We start from the raw sequence: 20,680 nt of genomic DNA, 5'->3' as shown, positions 1-20,680 counted from the left end.
ATTTCTGATGCAAATCTTTACAGCTTAGGTTTGCATTGCTTGCAAGTACTCTAATGGCTATTGACAACATACAGCATTGCAAAGACATTAGAAAAGCTGGAAAATTTTAGTATTAAAAAAGAATGTACAAAATTTCACAGATTGAACGTTAATACAGTATAGCTCATCAGATAATGATGAAAGTAATTTAGACCAGAGACAGTGAGGGCTGCCTGGTAAGATTCTAAAATCCTCATACTAGTATTTGCACCATGCACTTCAACTTCCATCATTTCACACTGTCTTGTGCATCATTTGCAAGCATCGAACAGTAATAACACAATGTGGCTTGTGTGGAAATACTCGCATGTAGTTACAGGATGAGAGCTAAGCTTGTGGCGTGTCATTTTCCCTATAATCAATGCCATTCGCCCTATAATCAGTGCCATTTAAAGTTTTGAAACTGGTTTGGAATACACTATCCCTTCATTCAACTTATTCTATTTACACACGAGAATCTGTGAACATTTTCTTTATTTTAATATATGATATTGTGTTCTCAATGCTTTGAATTTAAGAATTCTTCCATAAAAATTTTGCTAATTCCTGTCACACCTGAATTTGGTGAACAAATTTTGCATAATAAATGCCTCCATCCCGTCTTAGATTGTTTTTTAAGTTTCGAAGCCATTTAATCGAATGTCTTTGTAACTTATACATTTTCATATAGGTCACCAAGCCACTTATTCCTTATTTTGAGGCAATCAAAAATTTTATCTAATTTATCAAAAGCATATTACATCAGGTAATATCTGCATAACCAAAGCAAAAATAATATTCAAAACAACATTTTGTCTTCCTACATTGTTAAAAGCCATGCCATCTTGAGGTTATCTTGAGATGATTTCGGGGCTTTAGTGTCCCCGCGGCCCGGTCCTTGACCAGGCCTCCACCCCCAGGAAGCAGCCCGTGACAGCAGACTAACACCCAGGTACCTATTTTACTGCTAGGTAACAGGGGCATAGGGTGAAAGAAACTCTGCCCATTGTTTCTCGCCGGCGCCTGGGATCGAACCCAGGACCACAAGTCCAGCGTGCTGTCCGCTCGGCCGACCGGCTCCATGGCCGACCGGCCATGAGCACAGGAAAAATATCCCCAAATTCATATAACTTTTTAAGGCGGCAGATGTTTACCGACAGCCTCAAAAACTGGTTGGGAACATTGTGTACCAGAAAGCATTTCAAAAGTCGCAAAGTACATACAACCTCTTAGGGTGTTATCAAACAACTTAGGATGGCAGGCCCATTTCAAGTTATTAGTAGTTAAAAAATCAAATATTCACATCCATGCTCAAATTTACAAAATCAACAATTTAAAAGTGTAAATATTATAAGTACAGTAAATGCAATAAAGAGTGCATTCTCAAGAAAAATATGTGATAGCAATAATGAATTTATGAAAAAAAAATTAAGTTTTAAATTGTGCAAAAACCAGTCAGTAGATTAACATTGTACTTACTTATTATCAACATATACAGTATTGTGCTACTGTTAAAAGTCATAAGCCTCACCAATAAAGAAATATTTCCATAATATACCCAAGGACTGACACTAAATGCCAAATTCATTATATTTCATGAAACTGATGGTATTTGGATTAGATTATATAGGAAATCAACATTGATAAAAATAGCATGCATTAACTTTTTAGTTTTAACACCAAAAAAAGTGAAATTAGTTTCCTATTTGCCTTTACACAGATTTTTTTCAATCATCCAACAAACTAAGCATAGCACAAGCTGCAGTAATTAATAAAAGCAAAAATCTCGTTTTAAATGCAAGCAAAGTCAATGCTAAAACTCATATCAACATTGTGAAAAACGTTTACCTGTGGATCAGATTTGTGAGAGGTTCTATCAGCTTCTTGCCTAATCTGGGCTCTAGAGGGGTCAGAGCACCAAACTGCCAAAGAAGGGAAAGCCTGTTCATTACAAAAGGATATACAGTACACTAGTGCAGATACTTGCCTCAACTTTAAGAAAGGTAAAGTGTAAGGCACAAATATAATGGCCATGAAACTCTAGAAATAATAAGCGTGATATTAAAATAATAGTGATAGTTTTCTTCATGCATGGAAATGAACTGCATATAACATTTTCATATTTACCTACAATACAGTTCTAATATTCAATAAAATAAGAATTAACACTTTCGCGCTATCTGGACGCGCCGGCGCGTTCGGTTTCGTCTAACGTAAACGCATAGTGGACATAAAGTTATGTCAACTTTTAAAATATTTGTATAAAATTCAATTTTTATCCGATTTACTTTGGGTTTGTTTCAAACTGCGCGCTATGAGGCTCTCTTTCTCACCACTAGGCTGCATGGTACAATAAGTTCATGAAAGGTGTGGATAACGTCGATCAAATGGTATTTTGTCCCAAACGGGTTGCAGGTGGGTGACTTTAGCCGTTTATACTGGTAATTCTTCCCCCATATCATGTATTATATGCATATGTCTGTTTAGGGAATTTTATTCCGATCAATATACAACCAAAAATAACTGTGTGCAACAAGTATAATCTTGACAAACATAACAAAAGTAAAAATATTTCGTGTGTGTTTGACGCTCACTGATATGTTCCAGCGTTGTTTTATATTTGTCGCTATTCTAACTTACGCTTTGTTGATATTTTTTACCTATGGGCACATAGAACATTCTATTGCGAATACATTGACATGAAAATGAATGACGTACATAGAAAATTAATGTCATGAGAGTGAAATAAGTATAAACTTTCAAAGCGCTGTGCGTCGTCCCGTCACCGATACCGGGTAACAATTTCACCACTTCCCACACTCTTGCGGGCGGGCTGCATCAATATTCAACGCTTATATTCATATCACCGTGTTGGGAATTTCATTGCGAGTCCATTGATACCAAAATTAACGCTGTAGAACAAGTGTGGAGGTGATTATAATCCCAAGAGTAAAAACATTTTGTTGCTGATGGGCGCTCACGGCGAGTCATCTACGTAGTTATTTATTTGGTGCTGGTATCCCTATATGTTTCGTGACTTATTTTACTAATGTTCTTCTAGAGAATTTTATTGCAAACACGTTGGTGCCAAAATGAAATACGTAGCATGAGAACTAAGGTCAGGAGAGTAAAAAGAGTATACACATTTTTGTTTTTACGCTTAAGCGATAAAAACGCAGCGCGCACATTCGGTTGGCTGAGTGACCTTTGCGGAGAGCGCGAAAGTGTTAATAGGTGATTTCATATCAACGAACAGTGTGAAAACATAGTATAAGCAGCAATGAAATATGTATCAATGAACGTATTTACTGGGTTAATATTCCAAATTGATATCTCCATTCTAAATCTAATTAGCAATCACAGCACACCATATATATATTCATGTAGTAAATAAATTCTTTTAATGAATATCATTATATTACAGAAGAAACTAGACAATGCTGGATATGACAAATTAGTCACAGTATTCATATTCTATACCCAAATAAAACAGGACCTAAAACTGGTAAGATATGTAAACAGGAGAGAATTGTGAACAAACAATTGATTTAATTAATGTTTTTTCCCTTAATTTGCTTGCAACAGGTATTAATATTTGCTTATCAAAAATGTTTGTCAGGATTCTATTTTCCCTCTTTCACCATTGTAAGAATGTTAGTTGCCTGCCCATCAATAATTCCTTTATCGAATATCAAAATTTATTTATCCTATACACGTATGCATTCTCTCTCTACACATTGAGACCACATCCCATGCTTGTCGCTCAATCATCTCACTTTTGTTTAATGCCACTTTGGTTATTTTGAATACCTTTCATGTGGTGGGCTATCCTGAGGATACCCACTCATCTGCACTGGCACTCCCTTCACCAGATTTGACTGCCCAGATGAAATACCAAAACTACCCATGCAAAATCCTCCTCAAAAAGTGTCTGGCCAGCTTTCTCTTGAACCACTGAGTAGCTAGGCAGCCCTTGTTGAACTTCTTTCAGTTTGTAAGCGCGACTGAAAGAGACTTCTTTCAGTTTTCACAGACTCGGCTGACACAAGAATTGCACCCCAAGGCTCAGAAAACCCTAGACCCTTTTACCCCACAATCTGATTCCCAGGAATCCTTAATTTTCTCTAACTTCCACTTTTGAACTGCCAATATTTTTTAATATTGATGTTTTTTAATAATACTGATGTTCACACGGTGTTCTCTGATTGTACCTATGGCATCTCTACTCTTTACTGTGTGTCTTCTGCATTTCCTACCTTATCTTTCATTTAGTATGTTGTTATTTTACCATACAAATTTGGGACTTGGCCTTCCAGAATCTTCATTGTAAATGTGTGATACCTTTGTAGTTTTTTTTTTTTTTTTTTAGAATACACGTTGAGAGCTTTGAGAAGGTCCCAATAGTTTAGGTGCTTTGTGTCATAGCATGCCATACATATTCTCTGCATTCCCTCTATTTCAGAAATCTCTCCTGCTTTGAAAGGGAAAGCAACTACCAAGCTATACTCAAAGCAGGAAAGTACAATTTTTTTGAAAAGTAGGAGCTTCTTATTTAGGCTAATGCCTAAAATTTTATTCAAAATCTCGCTAAATAATGTCTTTATTGACATTATTTATGGGTAGCAAATCAACATACAGTACTGGCACTGGCAAATCAAAGCACAAGTGTGTTAGCACATCAGAAAACCCAAAGGCAATTTTTTTATTTGTATGCTATTTAAAAATATGATAATGCGACCTCATGGGCAGTTGTAGCCAAGGCCAAAGGGCTTCTAAGTGGATTATGAGCCAATCTGATTTTTTCAAAACTGTGACCATCAGACAGCAAATATATGTTTGGGTGGTAAACCATACAAGCTCTTTCCTATTCTGTTGGTGACTATATGGGACAACAATGTAACTCCCCAAAATTCTGATTCTAGAGGAACCACAAGACTACCAAATTAGTAGTGAAGATGCTACAATAATGTGAGATGTACAGCATTGTGAAGATTCTACAGTGATGGCGAATGTGTGTAATGACAATGTAGCCTCTACTTTCCACCTAGACAATACCAAAAAGCTCGGCTAATTTATGAATGTTCTGAATAGTACTGAAATAATTAATCAGGCAAATTTACTGAACATAACCGATTCTCTTTAATTTATGCAAAAATATACAGTGGACTCTTGTTCAAATGAAACCAATTTCTTCAGAAAGTCAGATGCAGCAGGAACAATGAATTATGCTGGTTGACTTTGGTTTCCAAAGAAAAATGATTTTAGTACAAGTCAAGCTAGTACATGTATTTGTGAACCATCACTCGCTGGCATGCACATACAACATACGACCAAATACAATATGCTAAAAATACACATTGCTCTAATGTATACCTCTACCAGAGCAAGTATAATTCCGTATCTAATACAGTAATGGATATAGAACTACATTTCCTTAAGCATTAACCCTTCAACTGTGTATAACAACCCAAGTCATTTCATCGTTATTGCACATGTCAACTAGGGTTGATTTAGGTCCAGCATAAGATTTAAAACTCAAACAGGTACATGGGGCTTACATCTGTGTGAGAGTATGGTCTCTCAAGATGCTCCCACAGATTACCTGAATGGCTCATTGCAGTGTACAGTGCACCTAGCCATGTACAAGGTCCCATCTCTTTTACCTCTGGATGGAAAACTCGTGTTGGGTGTCATTAGTATGTCCACATATTCAGGAATATTTGTATCATACGGAGGTCACTATGTCCAGGCAGAAAGTAGATAAAGGGAAGTTAACCAATTACCCCATACCAAATGAGAGTCTGGGAGTACACAAGTTAAAAGGTGCCAAGCGAGAGAAGAGGGGACGTCAGAGACGGGAGAGATGAGCATGACCTCTGGGGTCAGCCTCAACCGTTGTGATGAACAGTGACGTGGTAATGACATCACTCTTCTACCCATCATGTAAAGATCAATATCATTGGTTCCGGTACCTGCTTTGCAACACCATTGGTCAGTTTGTAGATCTGGTGCCTGTGCCCCGAGGAAGCATGCATCCCCTTGCTACGTTATTCTATTAAGGAAATTCGTATGTGGTGGACTTGTCATTCTAACCTATTGGGCAATAGAGTAGAGCACACCAGCCATTCCTTATTGTCAAGTTAACTCTGCATCTTTTTGATATACCAGTGCTTGATCAAAATTGCAACCGTGATTATATTGTTTAGAAGCCTTCGAGTGACAAAAGGTCTTTGAAATCACCAGAGCGAAACAGACTGGTATCAGGTAACAAAGTGAGAACGAGATCCCTGCGAGTAACTGGTCTAGAGTGAACTAAGTGCCGCCGCCCAAGTAATCCGAGTGTGATTTTACCAGTGTACCTGCATGGTGCAATAACCATAGCCGCCACTGCCTCAGTCCAGAGCGCGTAGCCAGCCGCCGCCACTCGCCCTGCCTCACTGTACTATGTGACATCACCACATGTCACACCTTTACTCACGCGCCAGTGCAATCAAGGGCATCTGTGTGTGTTATAAACATACAGTACGCTCTCCTGCGAGTACCCCACCATGTCAAGTACAGTCATGTTGGGAAAGCCTGCCATCCTATAGTTCTCACGTCATAACGAGGGAGACCAGCTGTCAGGCCACCTACGAGGTCTTGCATGAATGAGCGTGAATGAATGGGAGAGGTAGCCTACCTGTAAGTACACGATCTTGTTTCTTTATTAAGTGTCTTTGTGTGTTGATCCCAGTGGTCAACCACTGTTCTCACTGTCGCAACACCTGACAAGTATAGGTGGAGACCGAGACATCTGATGGTGTATGCGAGTTTATCTGTGTGGTATCACAACATTACACTTGTATGTGAAGCTCACATCCACAGACATCACACATTTTGTTATTCTGTGACATAATTAATGTACATGATTATTGCCTGTCCCGTTGTTGATTTATTGTGCATAATTTTGCCCGAGTATCCTGTTTGGAACTCCTGTGACCCTTTGCACACCGGCACTGTAGGTATGCCATGTTAGTGATTGGCTGTCAATTGTGTTAGGGGTAGGTTTTGTCCACAATTGGATCGGAATCGATTAGACATCAAGAGTCTTGCTAATGCAACCATAGTCTTGCTGATGCCAATCTAACATAAATTAAGCACCCATTGTATTTGTGGTTAAGTTTTGTAAATAAACTACTGTTAAGCATTATGCGGTTACTTTCCTAGGAGTCCCTTAAAGTGTTTCAAGCATTGAGGCGATTCCCACGACCAACGTGGATCAAGACCAGGTGAGGCTATTCTGAGAGGAGACCATCAAGGACTCTTACTCGATCGTGCTCCCAGTATCACGATCCACAGCCACAGCACTTGCTCACATATTTTCTCTGCTGGATTCCGACAGCTTCATGAAGTGTCTACTACATGCACATTGGGGACATTGCACACGACTGCAATCGGGATTAAAGCAAAGAAAACCCCACAATCTGCTTCCTTGCGTCTCCAGTAAACATGCCATTTTGGAAAAAATTGTGGCCATTTCACCATAGTACTCGTCTAGTTGTGCTTGTGGGGGTTGAGCTTTAACTCTGGTCCTGCCTCTCAACTGTAAATCAATTGGTTTACATATTCTGGAGCCTATTGGGTTCAATCAAATCTACATTATAGATCAGGATGTGAATGGAGTCTGCCTCCACCACATCACTGCATAATGCATTCCATTTGTTAATTATACTGACACTGAAAAAAATTCTTTCTAATGTCTTTGTAGCTCATTTGGGAACTAAGTTTCCACCTATGTCCCCTTATTCGTATTCCACCCATGCTAAATAGTTTGTCAACCCTGTCAATTCCCCCGAGAATTTTATAGGTGGTTATCACGTGTCCCCTTACTTTTTTGTCTTCCAGGAACGTGAGGTTTAGCTCTCGCAGCCTTTCCTCGTAGCTCATACCACTTAGTTCTGGGACTAGTCTGGTGGCATACCTCTGAATTTTCTCTAACTTTGGAATGAGTTCCTCAGTACTAACAAAGCAACCATGGGTAGTGCATGCAGCAGTAGTTCACAGTACTGCCATACAGCTCATGCCCACACCATCACTTAATAACGAGGAAATAATCATCTGCAAATGTTTATTGATGAAAATAACACACAAGACCCTGACAGTGATAAAAGATTATACATAAGAATCGGATATCAGTAAACCCGATGCTAGTGATGATGTTCCCAAAGCCAGCCAGACAGCCACAGCACACGGCCGCAGTTTGATATCTAGACATTATGTAATGGGACCTACAGGGTAATGTTCTTTTAGAAATTGAACAAGTGACAAATAATGTAGTTCATTCAGGATTAAATGACCAAGATTATGATGAAAACAAATGTCTTGACGAGAGTACACGATGTGCATAGTACACCAGGTAGTACTTTGTTTTGTCAGGTGCTGGAGGAGTGCATGGTTATGCTGTTCATGAATTAATGGTTACGAGATTATCACATTCAACAAAACTGCTTGGTGCTTTGCATTGGTGCATAAACATGTAGATAATTATATATAACAAGTGAATACAGAGAGATAGCAAAAACAGCATGTTTTATCTTTCTGCATACTGATATCTACACATCCTGTCATATAAATAACATAATTGACAGCCCAATGCATCATTGCACTTAAAAGAAACCATGGAAAAGACATTAAAAATGCAAAGAAAATCAAATGTATTCAATAAGTGTACTTACAACTTGATGCAAAATGCGAGGCTATGTTAACCTTCGATTAATAGTCATGAGATTATCACAGTTGCTCGAACTGCTTACGGGTTCGTATCAGTGCATTAACATGTAGACAGTTACATGTAAAATGTGTATACAGTGTGATAATAAAAACTGTACATTTTATCGTCCAAAGAATGTAATATTGGGCATATATTTGTGATAAATGAATTTGTGTATATTGGTTCCTCATTATAGAAACTTCTCAAATTGCACACTACAGGTGCATTGCATAACTGCCAAAAACCAGTGAACATAAAACAGTGACACTGAAATAAATCGGTATAAATATATTTGCAGTAATTCCCGCCACCCACCTGGCCCAATCAACCTCCACAGGGCATTTCATCCATTAGTGCTCACGAATCAGTGACACCATTGTGAGACTTTCTATGTTACTGTCCCATGATCAGGGAATGCATTTTAACAATATTAGAAAGAAAAAATGTGATTTTTTCTTTTTATTCGTGCTCACCACAAAGATGATGAAACAGGTACGTAGTGCACGGATTACTTTAAGTTCCACACAATTTCATAGAAATTCAAGGAAATTTTTTTATTAGAAAAATCAATGCCCCAGTTTAAAATTAATGCGACTAGTTCTCATATCATTAATATACACATCCTCCATACTTGTATCAGCTGTTTGTCTAGCAAATAATTATTTTAACCATTTGTAATCAAATTTGCCACAGAAGGACATGGGTACTTTATCTGTTCATTGGCGAGTCATGTTCACAGCAATTCTTTACACTGCTGGTACCCACATCTACCTCTGGACAGGTATGCAACTAAAAGTGTTCTAGAATTACCAGCATCAGTGTCTATCTATGAACTTTACAATATACGTGTAGCAAAATATATAGAGCACAGAAAATGCACAACATTTTCAACTATGAAAGTAAATGCAAAGGTTTTGTAACAATTAGCTTCAACCAAAGCAAGTGCTCTATGGAAACTGATAAGCAGTATGGGGGGTAGTATTTAATCAAGACTTGTCAATCCTAAAACTAATCATTTCCTGGCAACTACTAATTTTAAACTAGTTGAAACAATAATCCTCAGCTATAGCAAAATACCAAGTTACATAAAGCTAACAGGGATAATTATAGTTTGAAAACACTGATGAAGCCATACTGCATGTAGCCAGAACTACCTGGAAACAAGCAAACAAATTTTGAAATAAAATTCTGTTATTTAATACCTGCTGATAATCTCAATGAGAGGCTCACTCAGTCTTCGTCCAAGTTTGGGCTCAATGCCTGTGAGCACTCCAAACTGAAAGAACTCTTGTCAAACCACATGGAAATAAACAAAATATATAAAATATAGTGCTTCATGAAAGACAAATTAAGATCACTTCAACCTTTCCCAAAGGTTGAACACACAAAAGTTGCATTTTTATCTAACATTAAAACTTGCTGGCCAAAACAGGGTCAACTTGAACAAGACAGGCTTTCAACCCCTGGTAAAACCACAAGGTCGCTATGCAAACTATATCAAGAAGGGGAAAAGAAGAATAGCAAATTCAGAATATAAAGAACTTCAATGAAAGAAATCCTGTACAGTATAAGCAGACGACGAGTCACAATAACGTGGCTGAAGAAATGATGACCAAATCACAACTCAGAAGATGGAAAAGCGATGACGATAATGGTCTGGGAAGGACCGAAACAAACCATGTGATAATGGTCCATCCTGGACCATTATTACATGCCTATAATGGGCCAGGACAGACTAAAACGTCGTCGCTTCTCCATCTTCCGAGTTACCTGGTTGATACCTGGTCGAGTTGGGTTTGGTCATCAAATGCTGTATGAAGTACACACAATAAAACTAACCACTGGTGTAAAATTTGCCACACAATATCTAAAGGTCAATGTAATGAACTGAAGCTTTGCTATTCAAGAAAATTTAATTTTTTTGGCTGGAAAGGACCCTAACAAAGCCTTACTTATGTTCCATTTTAAGTACTGTAAGTGGAATAATATTATCAAGATGGTCAAAAGGATATACAGTACAAATTAGTATTCTGTAATACATTTAAATTAGTAGCTTAGATGATTTTCTGTCATGGCCACCCCTTCGTAGCTTAATTTAAATCTCGTGTCTTTATTAATAATTAAAAAATTTAATATTTGCTCTAGAAGCTGAGGATGTAGATGTCATCTATGACTTCTTTTACTTTATGTTCACTCAATTAGAGATGTTGCCTTACATTTCTTCACTTCATTTTCAGGAATATGTGGCTGCTTATGATCATTCCCCAAAATGTATGAAAATAGGATTTGGAGAGACCAAAGGGACATTACTTTTTAAAAGGGACAATTACTAGAATCAAACAGGGAAAAGGTCCCGAGAGTGGATTTAACACGAACCTCGGCAACAGAGCCTCATTAACAACAACATATGCTGCAATATGCAAAACTAGCAAACATAAGAATGGCTTTCAAGAACCTGTCCAACAAATCTAACAATGTTATATACAGTGTATGTTAGGCCAGTACAAGAGCATGTAGCATAGCACCAATGAGAGAAATTAGAATGTTAAATGAACTAAAACCTAACACAGGAAGAGGAAGGCAAAAAGCAAAATAGACATTATGTACAAGAAAATGTGGGTACAGATTAAGATCCCTACTAATCATCAATCGTAAATCTCTCATATTCGGACTTCGCAGTTTCAACATGGTCTAACTTGTATCTGGCAACTATTATTATTACTAAAAGCTTAGAATCTTACATTTTTCAGCATTAAAATGCATCTGTCAACCTTCTGTATCTCTAATTTTTTAAATGCTGCTGTTCTATCATATTTCTATATCATTTCTGTATATATATAGTAAACAAGAGGTCCTATGATCTCTTTTTTTTTTCCCCCCTGGGGCACTCCACTTGCAACAGTTTTCTACTTTGACTTAACGTCAATAATATCCCGTTCTCATATTTGCTCCAGAAATCTTCCTCAATTTCATACAGAAAATAACTGAAGCTATAGTATATCACCCTTTGCAGGATTTTTATGAGAATAGAAAAGTGAAGATGATTCAGCACGCTTCCAAACTGACAAACCAGCTCTTCCAATTGGAGAAAAAAAAAATTATCTTCAATAATGGCAAGTTCCAGCTCCAAGAACTACATATAAAACGAATCAAATCATACTATGTAAAGAAAAACCAACATAAATGACTTGGCAATAATCTTATCGGAAGACTACTTTTGTAGAACACAAGTACCAGTCATAACCACAAGAAAAATAAAAGGCTGGATAACCAGAACCTTTCAAGCAAGATATGCCAAACTAATGATGATACGATACATTAAGACTAGTGTGCAATTTATGATGGAAATCTTGTTGCACACTAACAGCCGCATTCAAAGCTGGAGAAGTTGTTAAAATGAGAGAACTTTATTGAATGAATTTGGCCATTGAAACACTAAATTATTGGAACCACTTAAGCTCTCTCAAACTGTACTCCTTCGAATGAGGAGGAATTGTGAACCTATTCAAGCCTGGCCCCCAGGCCGGGCTGAGGCCTGGGGCAATTGTTTATCACTTGTTTCTCTGACAAGTGTGTGTTGAATAGCTTGATAAATCACATAGATAACATTTCAATTGATGATTGGTTTAGCTGGTATAGTTCATTACAACCATATAAAGGATATGAACATAACATTCAATGGTGTTGGGCTCTGGGTGATGATATATGGCCTAACTGGCACCATATGGGCTAGAGCATAGATTGAAAGAAAGGCACAAGTCACCAATGTGCCACCACAGATGATAGGTTCCTAGTACATGTAATGTATGATAATGATTCAATTGATGATTGGTTTATCTGGTATACCTCACTATAACCATACAGAGTTATGAAAACCACATTAAACATCATTTGTACACATGTGTAATTATGATGGAATTTTATACTGGTAACAACCGCATTCACCTAATAGCATTCATAACGATAACCACATTCACATATCAGGATTTTTTCCATGGGTCAAGGTAAACTCCATTTCATCCAGAGAGCTATTACAGTATAACCTTATTTGCCTCATACACATAAAACCCAGACAATAATTGTTTAAATCATCATATGATGATAACCACATTACCCTGTGAATCAACACATGACAATAACTGCTGTTTAAGATATAAACACGACAAGCCAAAAGTGCCAACAAATTTATGACATCTGCCAAATTACTTATTATCCAGAACAGCAATAAATAAAGATGAAAAAAGAGAAAAGATTTAACTTTTATTCCAATAATTGAAAATGAAAGCTTACCTTACAAATAAAATTTAAAATTTATTATACCCACCAGTTTAATAATTTTGATGAGCATCCAGTTGTTTGTAGAGGACGTCATTAGCTTAAAAAATACAGGAGCAAGACTGAGATAGTTCTTGGGATTCTTGCGTGCCAATTCACAGATAACATTAACAGCTGCAGACTGTACACCAGGATCAGGATCTTCAAGTTTTTCTTTCAACCTTGGAAATGCTGGTCTTAGCGCTTCAGGAAACTTTAAAAACACTTTGTAGAGAAGAAGAACTGCCTTCTTCCTCAAGTAGGGCTTTGTTGACGTAAGCTGTAGAAAAAAAAAAATGTAAATAAAAATCTCACTTCCCATATACAGTAATATCACCTACTTCTGTCTGGTGTCATGATTTAGTCCCTCAAAGGGTAGTATTCTCTTTCCAGTACAGTGTAATAGCTGGAACCTTGAATAGGTAGCAAGTACTGTATCTAGGTCTTGGATCTTTCAACACAAGATCCAAGACTTCGACACTACATTTATATAATAAAGCAGAGAGCTATTTATTCTATACTGCCAGAGTACTTTGCCATTCTATTCTATTTCTATTAACCTGCAAACTCATTCTTAGCACATTCAATATGATGATCACACATATAGAAGTTTTTCCTTTTCAAAAGAAGTTTACTGGATTACTGGATTCCTAATATTTACTGTATTTCATCATTACAATGATAAAATCTGATAATCATTCTATGTCATTGAAAAAGTCTACTTTATCATCTTCAAATACATCAGTAATTTCTAAAGTTGCATACACCAAGGGTGTAACTAATGTGACTAATGGGTGACTTCCTTGAGATGTTGCTGCTACAATATTTCTAAAATGCTTAGAAAAATTTATTAATGTTTACATTAACACGAAATGAAGACATTTATAGTAGTTTTAAATTTATTTATTAAACGTGGCTACACATAAATAAATAATGTGAAAGAACTAAAGAAGGAATCTTATTATGGCATGATATTTGTGGCAAAGCTAAGGACTGTTATATCCAAGTCAAAATAACATGAATGTACGTTATTCATGAGAAGATGTGAAAAGACGTATTTTAAAAATATGAATTTTTTAAATATAGTCATTTTAAATTATCAATATAATATATATTTAGTTAGAAATAACTAGGAATAACATGATTCGATAAACTTCAACACAATAAACTTTCAATTTTACACTATTTTGTGCAGATCGCTTTTTATGAAAGGTTAGCGTGTCTAACAATCTGTTCTAGTCTGCAAGGTTATCCAAACTGTCAGTTATATATTTGTTAGAAAATGCATCACTATACATGGCCTATATAAAATTTATTTAGAATTTCAAAAAGTCTAAAAAAAAAAAAAATTTTTTTTGGGGGGTTGTAAAGTTCTTATTCAGTGAAATAATGGCTACAATGCAGAGAATACTTTCACACTATAACCTATTTTTAAAAAAATCATGCCTTGAATGTAATAAAATTACCCTTTCGGTTAGGCCCCAGTAGCTTCCCAGTGCACCAGCTCTGTTACCACAAAGCCACAAATCTATCAACCTTCTGAACTTGTGCCAGCCTACCAAATACCATGACTAAAAACTAGTATGTTCATTGAGGTATGTTCAATGTATGCTCAAAACAACAAACTACAAATCTTGAATAGAGAAAACAAGGAAACAAGGGTAGCAGTAGTTGGCTTAATGTCAACAAACTATGTACTAGAGCACCACCAGGTGGCAGCTCAAGTCACTCAGTGCTCTAGCCTGCCTGCATGCTTTACTAACATGCCACCCCATGACTTGCATGATCACCACAGGAGAAAACACAGGAAGGTGAGTATGGAGAACTACAAAGGCTATCCAGAAAGGGCATTTCATATAGTCACTGCTTGATTTTTGGCCTGGCCCTCATTAGCTCTCCAATGCATAATCCAAATGGCACCTTGGAGCCGAAATAAATTAATGAAAAAAAAAGACGGAGGTGGTAACCCATTGGGTGAAAAGGCCAAAAATCTAGGTCCAAGGACATAACTACAGCAAATAGAAAGGTACCCAAGAGCTACATAAGCCTGATAAAGACGGAATATATAACAGATAATGTACAGCCAACATCAAGTTAGACCTCAAGATACCCCAAGGCCAAATATTAGCTGAAGGCTTATGAACAAAGAAGATAGTAATAGCCGGATACTTGCCTACATGATTCTGGCTAAAGTGGACCATTCAACAAAATCGCACAAACTCCCTCGCATTGATATGCCCCAACCTATAGGCGAGAAATCACAACCACAGGCCAGTGGCGAGTACTGGAAACCAAACCCCTAGCCGAGGCCAGATGTGTTGGTGAATAACCTGAATGACTAAAAGAAAGGGGTGCTACTAGACAGAACCCCCTAAAAAGCCTAAAGAAAATGACAAATCTAGATCTTACATAAAACCCAAAGAGGTCACAAAATGTGACCTCTTTTGGTCACATTTGTATATTTATGCAAATGTGGATGCAAACCACTGACCCTCCTAGAAAGCAGTACACATTCAATCAAATTTGGCTTGACTAGCACGTAGCACAGGGAAGCTGCTGAAGGGCCCTTCTCCCAGAAAATGCTACACTGAAGATAAGGAAAAAAGTTTTGGGAAATGTCCATTAACAGCTAAAAAAAAAAAAAAATGGCACCAGCCCATTTTTTCCATGACAAATCCCTTGCTTTTGTACACTTTTTGACATGATAATGTAACCAAGCGCCATCACATTCAAAACTTACCCAAAATAACCCAGCTCTCTCTAAAGACTTTCCTGTAACAGCTTCATCAAGTCAAAACATTTTAATTCAGCCTTAGTCAAACTTACCAGTGTCATAACATCATTGGCCAAGTCTCTTGCAAGATCCCCACTAATAAAGCATGCTAGACCAGTGAGTGCAGTGCCAGAGTCATACATGTTATGACTATTCAGATCTTTGCGAATCATATTTGTTGTCAGCATAAGGACCTGGAAAAATAATCAAGTCATCTGCTTGTAGCATATACTATAAAAGCAATAATTCTGAAGACAGCATATTATCTGCCACTCAATTTTACACAACATATGTTCAGACAACTTCCAGGTAGGTATTCCTCATATTGTCTATCACACATTAACATGAAGTGCATCATAATTTAAGAAATTCTGCCCACTCAAAATTTTTAATATAATACATACTGTACATACACACACATATATATATCATGTATATTCTTATGCCCAGAAAGTGTATTGTTAATATATAACTTGCACAGAGACATTAATTATTTTCTTTAACTTTTAACAAGCCAGGTTTAAAAACTAACAGAAGCAAGCCTTATGTAACTTGTTTCAGCTAATGATCAGGTAAAATATCTTCCACACTTTAATATATTCACTATATTATTCACCTTTATTCACTGGGCCTCCACACCCAATTAAAATGGCAAAAGATGGAAATGGCAATAATAAACGATAACGAAGATTATTAATGTTTTTGTTACCGACCTCGGTGTCCTGATGGAAGCATTGGGATGCTGATAAGTATCCAATCCTTTTGTAAGTAAATTTTGGAGAGCTCATAACTTCGATGATGTTGAAGCCAGCCCAGCTGATGTCATAGCCTAGCATTTGTAGCTAGAATAAATAAAATTTACCATTAATTGTCTAAATAAAATTATAAAACAAAAATATAATACACAAAATTATAAACTACTGTACTACAAATCTGCCAGGTATCCAAAGTCTGCTTATTGTTGAGTGCATGCATGTCACTGTAACCTTTCCACTGCTGCCCCCTGGATAGGTGTGCCGTGTATGATAGGAAAATTAAAATTACGAGATTAGCTCACCACAAATGTGAAGCTCATTGGGGACCAGTACTTTAATCCATTATGTAAAAAGCCTTTCTGCCATTTACTGACAGAAAAGGTATGGTGTCCATACTAAAAGTTTGACAAACTCTCAATGTCATTTTGACAAACCATGTACAGACTGTTGTTGTATATATAAATTCTCCAACTTGCCAAGTTAAAACGCACAAACCCCAATGTGTGTACAGTACTTTCACAACCGAAGGTACCTTGTATATAAATATACTGTACATGCATTTGGTGAAATCAGGCAACAAACCACCAAACAGTAATTTGAGTCTTGCTCTATTGTTGCAGTTGCTTGTAAAGTTTGACAAGAAAGGAGTGACAAAAGTTTTCATGCCAATAATGTCTCAAGTTGCTCCTGACAGACTGGGTTGCAAAGACTACTTTGCACTACACAAACTTAGTTACATACCAAGTGCAGGAAGACTTGCAAAGGGTACATTCAAGTGCACTGTCTACAAGCACAAACAAAGATGACAAGAAATGCAAAATCAATATGTGCCTGGTGAACAGAATGCAAAGTTCCCTTATGAGCCATCGAGTGCTTCAGTGAATGTCACTCACTCAAGAAGTACCGAGTGTGTACATACATGAAATGTGTGACAATATACTGTACATAAAGTGCGAGACAGTATAAATATTATCATAGTGAAAAATTAACAAGTAATATTGTGACAAACATTTTTAGTGGATACATTAGTGATATGTATCATTATTAACCACAATACACACGTTCTACTGTGTACAAATCATAATTGACATCCAAGTGTATAGGATAAACAAAAAAACAAATATTATTATCTAATAAAAATAACAAGAATATTTGTGGCAACTTGCAGGTTTTGAATTGCTCACGAGACAATTCATGATGTTGCACAACTTCACTTCACTGCAGCCAGAGTGGATTTTTTTTTACATTATATGATCAGGGAGGGGATTTTAACGATACAAAATGCAAAAAAATATTGGGAAGGAATACCCTCTTTTTTTTTTTTTTATTGGCATTACGGAGTTGCCATACAGCACTGAACAAAAGTCAACTAGTTGCCTCTAGGCACTACTCAGCAGGTTTTTTCCAAAATGATTTTTTTAAATATAGTATCTGGCATCAAAAAGCTCCTTTTCATCATGTGGAAAAACTCAGGTTAGAACTATGTTGACGAATGGGAGCCGGTCGGCCGAGCGGACAGCACACTGGACTTGTGATCCTGTGGTCCCGGGTTCGATCCCGGGCGCCGGCGAGAAACAATGGGCAGAGTTTCTTTCACCCTATGCCCCTGTTACCTAGCAGTGAAATAGGTACCTGGGTGTTAGTCAGCTGTCATGGGCTGCTTCCTGGGGGTGGAGGCCAGGTCGAGGACCGGGCCGCGGGGACACTAAAGCCCCAAAATCATCTCAAGATAACGTAATGGAAATACTGTACAAAAAAATCCTGTCTACCTTATTGCTGGCCTGGTGAAGTGTGGAAATCGATGGAAGGAGCCAACCTTTCCTGCTGAATCCCACACTTTACCAGGCCATCATAATGGAAGATAAATTGAGATTGATTTCCCCATTTACTGAATCTTCTATATAATGATAATCTTCAATGCTTACACTGTTCTCAGCACAATGAAATCATTAGTCATGGCTACTGTCATCATGTCATTTGGCCCTTGCCCAAATTGCTAATGATTATCAGCTGGTGTAAGATTGGTGTACCAGCTAATTGGTGTAGCCAATCAGCTTTGGTTAACATGTCTCTGACCTGCCCTCCCTGGCAAAAAAAATCGGTCGTGTTTAAGTATCCCCCAGCACTCAATAAGGCAGACCAACATCTGTCAAGCTGTGTACAGTCTGCTTCACATAAGTTCACACCGACACCATGCACGCTGCAGTGGGTGTTTAATGAAATAAGTGAACAAGACTAATATTTATCTGCATTCCTGCAGTGAAGTAGAGTATAACGTAACAGATGAGTAAATAAGGGATGCTGAAAGAAAAAAGTGTTGGGGTGTTTGGATTGTGACAAGTACAGTTGCTACCACTCAAGTCAACAAGTCAGATAACCTTTAAAAGATTTTGGATTATATTTCTACGGCTCTTACACAGAAATCTAACACTTTAAAAGGGGTTAATATTTTCCAACACAAACTGATATCATCCAAATAAAGCTAATGTGTATGGGTTAAATAAAATAAATGCAATTCTGGCTATCATCACATTCAAATACTGTATGTGCAGGGCTCTCGCATGGTAATGCAAGGTAAACTGATACGACAAAAATTACTACTCTGCCTTTAATTTTAAGGTTAGCTTTAAAATTAAATAAAGCAGCTGCTGATGCTAATTTTGACTTTTTTAAGGGGGGGGGGGGGGGGGTGGAAGAGAATAATCGTAGCTCAGTTGATTAAGGCAGCGTTTGGGATGCTCTCGAACGCAGGTTCGAATCCTCGTCACGGCCCTTGTGGATTTGTTCAAGAGAGAGATTTGATTTGCCCACTCAGTCAAAGCTGTTAAAACTTTGCTTGTATTGAAGCAGAATTCAAATATTCTGGGTTATTAGCATGATGTTAGCATTGATCCACATTGAGCTTAATGGTTATGAAAATATTTTCAAGATTCGTTATTTTTCAATACAGGTAATCAATCATTCCTAAGTGGGGGCCCCTGACGGCTGAATAGACAGCACTCGGGATTCACAGCCCTAACATTCCGGGTTTGATCCCCGGTGAAAGAAGAAACAAATGGGCAGTTTCTTTCACCCTGATGCCCCTGTTCACCTAATAATAAATAGGTACCTGTGAGTTAGACAGCTGCTACGGGCTGCTTCCTGGGGATGTGTAACAAAAAGGAGGTCTGGTCGAGGACCGAGCCATAAGGATGTTAAGCCCAAGATAGCCTAGAGCATCAATAGCCTTTATGTCAAATTATAGAAATTAATTGACTAGTTGTCGAGTTTGGGGGTCTTAATTTCTACTTGCTAGAAAAAGTGCCCCATATTCTTGGGATACAGCTCAAAAGAGATAAAAAGTTAACATTAATATAATTTTATAAACTAATTATGTTATTGTAAAGGTTGATACCATTACAATATTCTATCTTCATTAGTACAGTATATATAACTTAAATGCTCACTTGAGAGTTAATGAAAATCAAGATATGATTGAAGGGGGACTTGAAGAGTATAAAACACTTAAGAAAAAAATTAAAATAGCAACAAACAAATACTTACATAAGTGAGCTTGGCAACAGCGTTTGCCTTTACAGCCAGGTTGTCTTGTCGGAGCTCTGTCTTTATCTCTTCCATACATTGTGAAATGTATTTTGACTGAAAAGGATGCTTACATCAGAAATTATAAACAGAATTTACTATGTTATGCAGTACATAATTTAGCACAATCAAGTCAAATAAGCAGTTTAACAATTTACAATCAACACTTATACAGTACTTCTCATTCTCTAAATTCAGCCACATAAATCACAAAATATTCCTGTACATCTGAGAAGCACTGTAGAGCATTTCACAGATATATGGATCCTTTCTTTCTCTATTGCTATAAATACAAATATTCTATGAAATGAGTGTCATCCTTTAATAAAAAAAAATTCACCAGTTTACAAGAACAAAATTCAATACCAGCACAGGTACTTGTAGACCAGATCACCTACAAATGATATAAATAAATATAAGGTAATTTTCAGGGAAAAGCACCAAGCCATTAAAACTATATACAGTAGCACTTGGAAGGGATACGAGGAT

General features: G+C 37.1%; 1 protein-coding gene across 2 annotated transcripts in view; it reads right to left on the bottom strand.

Moving 5' to 3' along the window:
* Nucleotides 1–20,680, bottom strand: part of g (adaptor-related protein complex 3, delta 1 subunit-like garnet) — a 72,362-nt gene that overhangs the window by 49,696 nt on the left and 1,986 nt on the right. For both annotated transcript variants that reach the window (XM_045754131.2, XM_045754132.2), the window contains exons 2-6: nt 20,153–20,248; nt 16,568–16,696; nt 15,908–16,048; nt 13,092–13,361; nt 1,867–1,940 (exon numbers count right to left, since the gene is read on the bottom strand). In XM_045754131.2, the coding sequence (XP_045610087.1) occupies nt 1,867–1,940; nt 13,092–13,361; nt 15,908–16,048; nt 16,568–16,696; nt 20,153–20,248 (710 nt within the window). The remainder of the gene's footprint in view (nt 1–1,866; nt 1,941–13,091; nt 13,362–15,907; nt 16,049–16,567; nt 16,697–20,152; nt 20,249–20,680) is intronic.

This window comes from Procambarus clarkii, chromosome 30 (genome assembly GCF_040958095.1).
Source record: "Procambarus clarkii isolate CNS0578487 chromosome 30, FALCON_Pclarkii_2.0, whole genome shotgun sequence".
Taxonomy (NCBI): domain Eukaryota; kingdom Metazoa; phylum Arthropoda; class Malacostraca; order Decapoda; family Cambaridae; genus Procambarus; species Procambarus clarkii.
The sequence above is the reverse complement of the archived record's forward strand: the minus strand, read 5'-3'. Positions and strand labels throughout refer to the sequence as shown.